The sequence below is a fragment of the Periplaneta americana genome, chromosome 1, assembly GCF_040183065.1.
Source record: "Periplaneta americana isolate PAMFEO1 chromosome 1, P.americana_PAMFEO1_priV1, whole genome shotgun sequence".
NCBI classification, from domain to species: domain Eukaryota; kingdom Metazoa; phylum Arthropoda; class Insecta; order Blattodea; family Blattidae; genus Periplaneta; species Periplaneta americana.
This window is the reverse complement of record NC_091117.1, coordinates 183,741,047-183,755,050: the sequence shown is the minus strand read 5'-3', so window position 1 is coordinate 183,755,050 and position 14,004 is coordinate 183,741,047. Positions and strand designations below refer to the sequence as shown.

Genomic DNA, 14,004 nt, shown 5'->3' with positions numbered 1-14,004 from the left:
CATTGTCAAACACGAACGATCGCAATGTCATTTGCGTTCGGTTGTTCAGCTTTCTTGTTTCGGAAGTGTTTGTATTGACACCCAACTTGATCAACAATTGAAATCGGATGTGGCGCGTCACAATGAAATGGTGAAAAAGAACAGAGAAATAATGAAAAGCCTAATCGACACAACGTGCTTCTTAGCCATGCAAGTACTGCCGTTCAGAGGGCATGGTGAAAGTGAAGATTCACTTAACAAAGGCAACTATATAGAATGTTTACATTTGTTGAGCAGCTACGACACTACTCTTCGAGAACATGTAGAGTCATCTACAACATTTAAGGGCACATCAACAGAATTCAAAATGACCTGATAGCTGCTATCAGTGGCGTGTTGATGGAATCTATTAAGAATGACATTTCCATGGCCCAGCATGTTGCAGTTATTTTAGATGAAACATCCGATGTAAGCAACAAATCACAACTATCCACCACTCTCAGGTATGTCCATGACCAGACAGCACAGGTTCAAAGAACGTTTATTTCCTTCGTTGATGTGAGTGCAGATAGATCCTGTAATGGTTTATTTAATCATGTAATGGACATAGTGGGATCTTATGATATTAGAGACAAATTAGTTGGTCAAACATATGACGGTGCGGCAGAGATGGCTGGAGAAATAAATGGACTCAAAACCACAGTTCAAGACATTTATCCTAGAGCTCTATTTGTTCATTGTTTCAGTCATGTCCTAAATCTAGTCTTATCTCAGTCAGCTATGAGCATTAAGGAGTGCCGGATCTTTTTTTCAGACATTGAATGGACTAAGTAGCTTCTTCTCCAAGTCTACAAAACGCGCGCATGCTCTTACTGAATATTCCAACAGAATAATTCCAAGAAATGCACCCACAAGATGAAATTTCTCTTCCAGAATAGTCAATATTGTAAAGGAGAACCGTAAATTGCTGGTGGACTTTTTTAAAAATATACTCAACAACTCATCAGACTGGGAAAGTGAAACTGTTGCTCTTGCGCGTGGATATTTGTCTTTCCTTTCAGAGTTTGAGACCAAATTTCTTCTAAATGTGTTATCAAAGATCTATGCATACATTGACATTCTGTACAACATTCTTCAAACGAAGCATTTGGATATTCTGTATTGTGTAGAAAAGGTTAATGAAACAAAACGTATTGTTCTACATGAGAGATACAGATTTGATGCATTATGGAGTGATGTTTGTAATGAAGTCGAATGTGAAGAAGTGCCGCGAAAAAGAAAATGCTTGGAAAATGATGTCATAAAATACAGGAGAATATTTTTTGAAAAAATAGACAATGTGACAAACCATATTACAGATAGGTTTGGAAATCTCCCTCAGTTGGAATTTATTTCATTGCTTGATCCAAACAAATTTCAGTCTTATAAATTAAATTTTCCTAATTCCGCCCTGGATGCGCTGAATGTAAAGCACAGTGCAGTGTTTGATATAGTTCGTCTAAAAAATGAATTGACAGTCCTATATTCAATGGAAGAGTTTCGTGGAAAATACCCTCATGAACTGGTGACACATTTAAAATCAAAACAACTCCACACAGAATTTGTCGAACTGTACAAATTGACCCTACTGGTTTTGACCATACCAAGCACATCTGCATCTGCTGAGAGGTCATTTTCTGCCCTTAAGCGGATTAAATCACTTCAAAGATCAACTCAAGGGCAAGAAAGATTAAGCAGTTTAGCCTTGATGTCCATTGAGAAGAAAAAGCTGAAAGAAATCTGAAAATCCCCTACATTCCACAGCGATGTCATTGAGGAGTTTTCTAAAAAGGAACGCAGAATGGAGTTCACCTTTAAGTAAATAAGGTATGATTTATTTAATTACCAATTTATTTTATCATTAGTTTCCGGAAGTTTCTGTTTTCTTACCCTCCTTCTGGCTGCTGCTCTGGTTTGATGTCAGAACTCACTAAAATTATATCAAATTATCAATATGTTCGAGATATTGTAAGTTGTATACCTATGTAGCATGCAAACATGAAGAGCCTACCCTAATGCAATAGGTTGCGCACGCCACTGTCCTATACACACTACATGCGAAGTTAACTTGACACTTCTTCGAAGATATAGAGATGAAAACAGATCAATCCTTTACTCAGACAAAACATGACCCACATCCAAATCAGTCATATCATCCCAAAACATTGGATTGATGACAATAACTCCAGTGTTCTAATATGTACCATGCTTTCGCCCTCAAAGCCCTACCGGTACTCATTTACAAATTAAGACTGAAGAAATGCTATTTCCCAAGTGATTACAGGTAGTGATGAACACAAGAAATTACACGAAATAGCTCATGAAATAGTTCCTAATTTACAAGGATTGTGTAGGCTATACGATTTGATAGTCACTATACAAATTAGTGCTATTAGATCCAAGCACAAACCTTCAGTTACGACAAGGAAACATCAAACATAATGAATAGGCTAGTAGTCACTCGCTTCCAGGCTTTCATTAACAAATTAAACGAATCTAAAACGCTGGGCCTAGGCCTACTTGTCCATATAAAGAGATGATTTCCTCCAAAGTGTCATTCCCGCATATATCAACTAATTTTAACTATACACAAAAACAAACTAAATCTCTAAATTTATTGATAACAAATTATATAATTAATCCATTATCACACATTCACACATGACTCAATCATTAACATAAAAAGCAAAATCAAAACATAACCCTCTACGGATTACTTACTATTGTAAACGACAGTTTGGACATTTATAATTGGATCTCTTAGACTTACAAACACCACAATTCATATTAGGTACCATTTACGAAATTAATTTTCACAGGTTGAAGCTAATGAACAAAAATTAACCAATTTCTTTCTACCACCGTATGTTACCACACTTTCAGTTCCCACGTTCTTTCTGCCCTGCAGTGTTGCCAACGCCATTCTTAAAAATCGCTATGAAACTGTGTAGAAGTCGCTAAACTGCTATATTCTTCAAGGAAAAATGAGATTATTTTGCCACTGTAAGTATTTAAAAAAACTACTAAATCCGTAAAACAGCAATACAAATTTCATAAATTTTTACCCGCTAAACTAACACTGAAAAAAAGCCGTATCTAGCGGGGAATCCGCTGAATTGGCACTTCTTTTTATCCTCTCAGATTGGCACACTGCTCACCTGATGTTGAATATGCAGTGTTGCCAGGTCCTGAAATATCTCTTGCAGGTATGTAGAAAAAAAAATCCCTCTCATCATAAATGCAAAATAGACCTATAAACAGTGGCGGATCCAGGATTCAATGAGGAGGTATTTTCAGTCCTGCCCACTAGCTACTATTCAAGTCAAACTACTTACCCCGAACAAATGCTTTGTTGACGTACTATGTAAGGCAGAAATAAAACTGTTGGGTTTAGTTTCGTCAAAATAAAATAACTCCGTAAACTTCACTGTTGTCATATCAACTACAGAGGGGAAGGGAGTGGTAAAGCCTCTCCCTGGATCCGCCTACATGTAAAATGAAATATTGTCACTTCTATAGAATAATATATACTTCAAATAGAATAAAGTACAATTATTTTAAAAAGACAAGAGAATAAATGGATTATAGTTTATTTTATTTGTTAGCCATTGATTGTGCGTACACACGTAGCTAACGAACGAATGAATGACGAAGCGAACCTTCGCTGTTTGGAGTATAGCTGGCGCCAGCATTTTTGGAGTGTATCCTAGATATATAGTACCCTGTTTGTCAGCATGTTGATAGTGCAACTGAGAATGGTACCACTTCCTATACACGTCACATCAGCCATATGCCAAATACAGTTGTCAGACTGACTGCGGCAAATGTAGAACGCTCGCAGTTAACGTTCCCGTTGCTTATTTCACACGCCAAAAACGGTGACGCAGACTGTAACATACAAATATGCTAACCAATAAATGGTCAGAGAACATTCGCGTTCGCTGGTTACCCGCAATAATGGCAGACGAAGATTTATTGTAGAAAGAGCAGTATTTATTATAGACAGTCTAACACGAAAGTCGCAATCATATAGAATAGAGGCATTGACTTGTTTAATGATTTACGTTAAAAGCTATTTGTAAGCAAGTAAATTTGTTGAGAATAGTACAGTCATAAAATCTCATAATAAGAGAGAAAATGTTATTAAGTCATTCTAGTAGGCTCTAGATTAAAATATTTTTATTATTGATTATTGTCAAAATGGACAAATTACGAATGAAAAGTCCACAAAAAGATTAGAAAACACTAACTCACAGTGGCCATTTCTGTCAGTTGTCTTCTACCATATCTCGTAACAAACAGAGCGTTAATTTTAATTTGTTCATGTCTGAGTGCGAATAAAATACGTACCCCAGTTTTAAAGATGCCATTTTGTCAAAAAATGGTGCATATTAGGGTAAGGTTGCCTATATCGCACCACTTTAATATTTTAAATTTTTATTGAACAATACAGTGTTTATTTTCTACATTTCTTTACAGAGATACATTCATAGAACATTTACCTCTCAGGAAAAAAAAAAAAAATCCTTGAATTTGGTTTCCTATTTTTCAATTAGGATGACATTTTCGAAACACTTGTCAGTGGTGCCATTTAGGTAACCAGTCTCCTAAATAGCACCTGAGTTTCTTAAATCGCACCACTTTATCTGCAGGGAACAGGATGAAGGAAAATTTTAAATATTGAACAGTATTTAACATGAATAATATAATATATGCAAATTAGAGATGTATTGAAATAAATGAAAGATAATTACGCTTCTTTAAATTAAATTAAAAAATAGAGCATAATTACCTAACATTTAAACTGTCTGATTGCGTTTTTTATTGTTACACATTTGCCATATGCTTCTCCAGGCAGTTCAGATTGTAAACTGCGTCACCTTTTCTCCACGATTATTTGAAGCCACCTAAGTATTGCTTCTTGATACGACTTGAATATAAACATCTAAAGGCTGGGGCCTGTGAGTAGTGTGACCAGGAAGCTGAGGCAGGAGCACACCATTTTCCCGAGACAGTGTTTCTAAATTTTTTGGAATGAGTTGTATAGATGGACATATAGAAGCAGCACTTTTTTCTAAGGCAGGTTTTAGTGGCAAATAAAATATTTGAGCTATTCGACAAATAGTTCACTGTTGATGTACGAGTAAACTAACTCTGAGCAAAGATCCTGCAGGATCACCAGCCGATAATGTAGGATGCACTCTTTAACATTTAAAAATTATCATGGGTGGCACAAAATGTCCTGCTACGCTTGTACAAAAAAAAAAAAAACACGCACGCACGCACACACACACACACACACACACACACACACACGTTGCATTAACACCCCTCTCACCATTTGATATTGCACCCACCTGATGCAATCCTCGTTCAGCTAAAATTTTTGGGGACTCCTTTTGTACAGTGCTGAACCCAGACTCATATATGTAGCAAGTATAAAATGAGTCTATCTCATATTCGTCAACAATTTATTTCCGTAATACCGAAGAATTCGAAAACGTTCTCTTTGTTGAAGCCTCTGGTAGGACATAACGATACAATATCAGTTGACACAAACTTAGTTCAGGGTGGCATCTCATAAAAACATAATACCACTGTAGCAATTGTAACGACCACTTTTTTACATTTTCAGTTAAAAAACTGGAATGGCTAAACTCGTGGGACCCTGAAGATAATATTTGTAAAGCGAATTTTAATTTCGCTTTCCAAATTACTCTATTTCAAACCACGAATAGTAGCCTATATAAAGTGCAATGAATAACATTTGATTTATAATTTTAAAAAAGTTTATTTTGTGTCACCAAAAAGGTTGAGAAACACTGCATTAAGGGCAGCAGGTTATGAATGCATACAAAAATTATGGCAGAACATACACTGATACTTTTGACAATATCTACACAATATTTACGACAGCCATACATAAGTTTTGTCACTGAATCTCGAAAGAAAGCTGAATTTAATGATATACAGTTCATTTAATTTAGATTATTAATCTGTCCTAAAGAATTTGTTTAATTGTTGCAACAAATCGAAAATACACTAAAGCATAAGATCACATAGGTACAAATTCCTGGTAAACCAATGATCTCATTAGTCCTAAATTTTTATCAGATCTTACATATACATACTGCTATAAGAAAGTCACTTTTTTCTTAATTTCAGAAAGATCTGCCGATTTTGCGATATTTAAAAACATTAGAGTTTGGAAAAAATAATTTTCACAGAAAATATAAAATTATGAAACTAACTTAATTTTCAAGTTATAGAAATAAAAACTGAGCTTCAGTAGGCCTATCACAAGGCAATATTTAAGATCTGGTAAAAATTTGGTATCAATGGCAACATTAGTTTACCAAGAAAATGTACCTATGTAATCTTATGTTTAAGTATATTTTCGATTTGTTGCGGCAATTAAACAAATTGTACAGGGCAAATTAATAATCTAAATTAAGTGAACTATAAGCCATTAAATTCAGCATTCTTTCAAGATTCAGTGGTAAAATTCATGTATGGTTATCATAAATTTTTTGGTAGATAGGTATTGTTAAAAGTGTTACTGCATGTTTTGCAATTATTTTTGTGCGAGATCGTGCGTATTTGCTTGGTTTCCGCACAAAACCAATCCGCGGTAAGTCTAAAATTCCACATTCAGTATTCCCAACCTAACACACATAACAATTTCCCTCTTCTTACTGCTTAAGTGACATATTCATTTTACTGCTTTAGGCTTCTAACATATTATTTTTAGAGACGTTCAATATAGTAATAATTATAAATTGGAAACTTACCACTGCAATTTCACCTAAATTGCAATGTTAATTATTGTTTTTAAATATTTGCAAAAATTAAGTAAACTCTACAACTCCACTAAAGTTACTGGATTCGTGATGCAAATAACATTAAGGAAGCCGTGAAAAAATCACCAAGATTCCAGATGCCGATGTTATTACTGCAATATGTTATATAAATGATATTGTTAAAATATTAAAATGAAAAATAAATCATTACATAACCTTACCGTTTGTTTTAAGTTCGCATTTATGGACTGGGGGAAAAAAAAGACAGATGTATATCACGGCTTGCTGGAGTATAGTAAACACAGAAAACATTTTAAAGCAACAATGTTGAAGATAGATATTTTTGTTTTACAAATTTGCAGTCATTGAACAGAAACCAAGATGGAGATTTCATTGCAACTAATTAGAAATTCCTCTTTCAGGTATGTAATAAACGATCTTCGCACAAAATAATGTACGATACACGAGCGGTATGTTTTCTTTCAATTCTCGGAAATTAAAAAAGCTAAACTACGTTTCGCTTTTCAAACTTTTCCTCGAACATGAAAACTTCAACATACCGCTCTTGTAATGCATATTACTATTGTATGCGTTCGCAACCCTCTGCCCTTAACTATACTTTCAAAAGAAGCTGAGCCGTCCTAGAGTCTTTAATGTCCTCCAAAATTCTTCACGTTCAGCCAGGTTTGTTTCTGCATATCTCAGATCTAATAGCAGTCATGGTAACCATAAGAGTAATGAAGATAGTACTGAGTGCTGCAATGCCAAAGAAAAACTTTGTCAGCAAGATTTGCTGCAGTCTGATTCAGAACTGATGGACTGGACGGGATATTGTTGTTACTGTACCCATTAATAAATAAATTTCCAAAATTTACAGAACATTTATTCTAAACACAATAAAGGAAATTTTACACTATCACTCAGAGTTTCTTTTGAGAAATAATATATTCACATGGTCTTCATACAGTTATTGTTTAGAAGTTGTTGTAAAGTTACACAGCTGCTTTATGCTTTTAGTTCCAGGAGTAGTGACAGTCTCTACTAGAGAAATGTTAGAACAATTCTTGAAAGCAAAAGGCATCCTATAACAGACACCGTACATTGAATTCATCTTTTAAAAAAATCAAGAGGTATATAGCTGTAATCAACTTGCAAGAGTGAATAGGTCCAACTCTTCATGAATATTTATATACAAAAATCATTAACACAATCATTCTTCCTATTGCTAAAAACCTGTAGACAAATTAATATGCTAGTTACATTACAGAACATATACATCATTTGGTTCTTAAGAAAATTGGAGCGTGATTACAATATTTCCATGCAGAGATCAGAACAGGGGCACAGTTTCTACTATACAAAATGGCAGAGAACAGCTGAAACAAAAATGTTTTCTTGTACACTACCACATGAAGTAAGGGACTGTTTGAATCGGTTTTAGTATAAAAATATCCAAATATTAGAAATAATTAAAGCCTATGCAAATAATTTCAACATATGGATTAAGTCCATCACATTTTAAATATAGATACCAGAACATTCTTTAAAAATTTTTTACAGACCAAAAATATCTACAGCTATAACGCTTCATTAGAAAAAAACAAGTCGATATGACTGAAATAAATACAATGTATACAAATCATGTTCCTTGTTTTCCATTAAAACTGCCACAAAATGCCTTACTCCACATGGTGAGCTTTGTGCTAACTATTATTTTGTTCTCGACACTCTTCAAATTTCCATGCCTTGAAAACAACCTAACAATCACAAAGAAGCAGTCAAAGTTGGTACACCTGCTATGCAGCCATGTGCGCGCATGCATGTGCGATAAACATAAATGTAAAGCATGTCTGACAGAATGAAATGCGATTATTGTACATTATACGTTCTCAGAAACAAGTTTAAACGAGCTCCTTCCTCTTTTAAGAACAAAGAAATTGCTGCTTCTGATAAGAAATTAACAACAAACTGAAATTTCTCCCTCCACGGCTTTCACCAGTCTGTCCCACACGTACAATGAAAGACGTTGGTCAATGGATCACAACACATGATCGTGCACTGATGTGCACAGTTCTTGTCCTCTCTGGGTGCACATTGGGTGGTGGTGGTTGTGGTGATGGTGTTGGTGGTGGTACGGTTTTCATCTCAGTTCTTCTTCAGTATGGCAACAGTGTGCTGTCTAGGCATAAAACTAACCATGCATTAAGACGCATGCATCACTGTCCCCTAGCAACTCGATCTTGTGACAGTTATTTAATATTATAATAATAATTATCAATATTCTTATTATGTTATTTATTATTATTATTATTTTTATTATTATTGACTTGGCACAAGTGAAACATATTTATTTAGAAAAAGCTAGCTACTTGTGTGTTTTTTAAAAGTTGCAATAATGATCCCTCCCCTACTCCAGTTCACCTGGTGCAGGCCAAAATGTGGGGAACATAGTAAGGTTTCCTCCTCTCACAGCAACATCATATTTTGAAATTACTAACACAGACTAGAAACAAGAAAAAAGAAACTGACGAAAGGACCAGCAAAACAATAAAATAATTGTAAACCACAATTAATAAAAATATATTGCACTAAAACTCAAACGTAGGAAAAAAAGTCCCATATAACGAAATGACAGAAGGTTATTTTTAAAAAAACTGTAATCAGAATCGACAATATGAAATAAAATTCCAATATAAAATTTATACCGAAAGCACATGCATTCCATTTAAAAGCTAATATGCAGTTCTACATTGGTTCCTCTGATTTTGTTCTCGGCTAAAATGAAAGAACTTGGGAGGGGATGTATGCACCAAATGGTTTTCTAATGTAAACAAACATCAGGCTTGTATGGCAGTAGATAAAATTGGACTTAATTACTGTAATGCATTCGTGAGAATATCTGCTATAAAATTATCTATTTTTAACAAATACTGTATATGTTATCTAATAGGTTATATATGTGTTGGTTTTGTACAGGTCCAAGCACATAATGCAACAAGTAGAATTAACAGAATGAATCAACTCCTTGTTCATGGAAATAACAATTGAAGAGATTTGAACATCAGACGGAATACACTTCACGTGTGTAGCTAGCTACTGTGGAACGTGACTTTGAAACCAATGCAATGGCTGCAATTGTCTGATACAAATAAAACAAAACATGCACACTCTCACACAGTCGTATATCACTCATACTTGTGAACTATTCCGTTATTATGCGATATCATTCAAAGTATGGGAGTTTCTTAATGAAGTCCGTAACTACAGTTTCGAGTGTGACCAATTCCTCTCCCTATTTCCTTCCACAACACAATTTACTATGCTCCCCAACTTTACAAATCGACTTATTATATTATCACTATTTTCAAATACATATTTTGTCCCCCATTATATAAATGTTCAATTCTGAAAACAAATGCTAGAAGTTTGGGAGGTGCAAAATCCCACCCATTCACTGACTAGCTAGCAGTGATGACCATTCCAATTCTGCTTATATGGTAGTGGAATCGTCACCTGTACAAAGCTTCAAGTTACCCCCACAAACGTGGAATTCCGTACACTTATCAGCTCTGATATCATCCACGACAATATATCAGTAAAACACACAAATGCAGAACACATTACTCCTGACTCTTAAAAATGCAGTAGGCCTTCTTGTCACTTCAATATCCTTTACCTTATCGACATCAACCATTAAAAATTTATTTGTGCTCTTTTCTGCTAAATTTGCCAGCGTGTAATAGGCCAAGTAGCTAACACTGATGACATCTGCTGTCACAAGGCTACCATATTCTTGCAGAGGCGGATTATAAACCCAGGCAGAACATCCACTGAAAACTGTACAGAGGAACAAATGTCCTTGACCTGCAGTCTGAAGGCCACAGGATGTGGATGCTGCTAGATGCCGCCTGCATACAGCAGGTTGGTGCTATTGTTAGTAGAAAGTTCTCCTTGCCCAGTCCTGGTCTCACATGTTATAGGCTACGTAGATGGGATCGAGTTGGTCCGCCAGGAAGCCATCTCTGAGATGCATGCGTTGCTTCTCGCCACGGGAATTGATGGGCACAACACCTGGATCCACAACAACCACCACTCCTACAATGAGGTGGTGCTCCTCCAGCACTGTATTGGTGACGAGAGGGACTAGATCCAAAGCTTCGTTCTCGTTTCCATCCAGTTCCACTACCACCACAAGCAGGTTCGTCCACGTGAAGACCGCACTGCAGGAGAAAGATCACAAGAGGTGTTACACACAAACTGAATATGAAAATCTACTACAGTGAAACCTCTCATTTACGGACATCGAAGGGACGTAACAATCTGTCTGCATCTGGGAGGTGTCCTTTATTGGGAGGGAGGCTCTCCAATCTAACAGTAAATTTGTAATATGCATTATGTATCCCTTCAAGCCTTAAATGAAATGTATTACTGTAGTTTAATTCTAAATACAGTATACAGTACTACAGTAAATTCTTTGCAACGTCCACACCTGTGGAGTAACGGTCAGCGCGTCTGGCCGCGAAACCAGGTGGCCCGGGTTCGAATCCCGGTCGGGGCAAGTTACCTGGTTGAGGTTTTTTCCGGGGCTTTCCCTCAACCCAATACGAGCAAATGCTGGGTAACTTTCGGTGCTGGACCCCGGACTAATTTCACCGGCATTATCACCTTCATTTCATTCAGACGCTAAATAACCTAGATGTTGATACAGCGTCGTAAAATAACCCAATAAAATAAAATAAATTCTTTGGAACTCTGAACTACTGTAGATAAAATTGAAAAAGGAAAATACAGTACTGTGCCATGCAATTTATTCTAGGTCTACAGTTATGCAGTACTGTAATTTACAGTTTTCAACTTAACCTTTATGTTCAGGTGCCATGTTTGTCGAAACAGAACAACTAATTGAAGTGAAGAGAATAATCCTACTAACCCTATCATGTGTCGAATACAATTTCAAGATCGCGGAAACCTTGGACCCATCAGACAGGTTAAATTTTATGACTTTATCCACCCACTTCCAGCTAACAAGGAGTAGCAGCTGGGCTAATGGTAGCCTACGAGACTCTTATGTTATGTTTCATGTTAAGGAATTTCTGTACAGTTCTCAAAAATAAATTTTCCATTTTTGTAACACATTAGGTCTTGAAATCCAAGTTCTGGCCGCAGTCAGGAGGTAAAGCAAGCTTTAGGACTGTGAAACAGCTGTGCGTGTCCGTGTCTGAGAGTGTCCGTAAACGAGAGTTAAATTTATCATCATTTCTATATTATTGCAGTTGGGACATAAAAATCTGTACATATATGAGGAGTGTCCGCATCTTGGGGGTGTCTGTAAGGAGAGGTTTCACTGTATTCCTCAAATTATGGCCGCGGGACAAGAGTGGTACTTGAGCATAGCTTAATGATTCTGAAGGAATGTGTCATATATGTACACATAAATACTACTAAAATGTTATAAAGTAAGCTATTATCTGCCCTATAATAAGGCAGTGAATATCGGATATTAAGAAAGAAACACGAAAGAAAAATTGAGACTGCTAAAATGAGCTTTTAAAATTAATTGCAGGTTACACATTGTCAGGAAAATTGAAAAATGTGGATAATACGAATAATAATGGAATATACAGGGTGAACCGTAAGAATTGTAATTAATTTATGGAGTTTTTCTTTGATATATTTCACACAAAAAGTTTAATACAATTTTGCTTCCTTTTCGAGATAAAAATTGTTCATTGATTCTGGTTCACATTAACACTTTGTTTAAAAAACTTAAAATTGTTAAACAACACGTTAAAAGTGTTAAAATTTTTAAAAAAGGTTATGTACCTTAGACAGACGGCCCGTTTCGACGCCGGTGCTGCGTCATCTTCAGTGTCTTACCGTCTATCTGTCTAATGTACATAACCTTTTTTAAAAATTTTAACACTTTTAACATGTCGTTTAACAATTTTAAGTTTTTTTTAAATTGTTTTATATGAAACATTTCATAGCATATTTCGGAAAAGCCACTGATTTAATTCCCAATATGCTTAGTCAATTTAAGAGAGCACTGTATTATGATAATAAATGATTGAAAGAATTTTAGTTTTGTCCTTTAAATGTGCAGAAATTTCTTCTGGACAAATGTAACGTAAAATTCCTTTGCAAAACGAAAAGTTACATTTATTCAGATCAATTTCTGAACATTTAAAGGACAAAACTGAAATTCTATCAATCATTTATTATCATAATACACTGCTCTCTTAAATTAACTGAGCATATTGGGAATTAAATCATTGGGTTTTCCAAACACGATATGAAATGTATAATATAAATCAATTTTGATCTTGAAAAGGAAGCAAAAACGAACAAAATGATATTAAATTTTTTTTGTTTGAAATATCTCAAAGAATAACCTCCTGAAACTAATGACATTACTTAAGGTTCACCCTGTGATTCACGAGGATTTGCCACCATTTATAAAGCTTATTTCCAAAGACATTCTGAGCAGAAAATGTCTTATAAACATGTGTTCTACTCTCAATATTTTCAGAGTTACATTAATTTGAAGTTGTTTGTAAAATACGATTATTCCTGAGTTTTAAGGGTAAAAAAATATTACAGATAAAGAATGAACTATTCAGGATTATCATTTCTTTAATTGACTTGTGTTCTGAAGCTAAAAATGTGTTGTGAATTTCATAGTTGCTTCGTACAAAATTTTTTTAGATTTTTAACTACAAAATTACATTTTTCTTACGCACTTATCACAACAATTATTACAAATCACGTCACTCTTGTAAATTCTTCAAAACTGTACATAAGGATGCAGAATTAAACTGTAAAGAATCAAGTTTCTAAAATAATATGATTTGTAACAACTGTTGTGATAAGTGCGTAAGAATGATGTAATTTTTAGTTAAAAACTGAAAAGCAAAATCTGTATAAGCAATTAACAACACATTTTTAGGTTCAGAACACTAGTCAATTAAAGAAATGATACTTCTGAATAGTTTAATCTCTATTTGTAATATTCTTTTACCCTTAAAACTAAAGAAAAAGTGTATTTTACAAACAACTTCCAATTAGTATAACTCTGAAAATATTGAGATTAGGACACATGTTTATATGACATCTTTTGCTCAGAATGTCTTCGGAAATAAGTTCCGTAAGTGGCGGTAAATCCTCGTGAATCACCCTGCAAGCATTA

At 34.9% G+C, this 14,004-nt stretch overlaps 1 protein-coding gene across 15 annotated transcripts in view; it reads right to left on the bottom strand.

The window, feature by feature from the left end:
• Positions 1 to 7,679: 7,679 nt before the first annotated feature.
• Positions 7,680 to 14,004, bottom strand: part of DIP2 (disco-interacting protein 2) — a 686,249-nt gene continuing 679,924 nt past the window's right edge. For all 15 annotated transcript variants that reach the window (XM_069833532.1, XM_069833554.1, XM_069833546.1 and 12 more), the window contains one exon: positions 7,680 to 11,038. In XM_069833532.1, the coding sequence (XP_069689633.1) occupies positions 10,786 to 11,038 (253 nt within the window). In that variant the 3' untranslated portion in view covers positions 7,680 to 10,785. The remainder of the gene's footprint in view (positions 11,039 to 14,004) is intronic.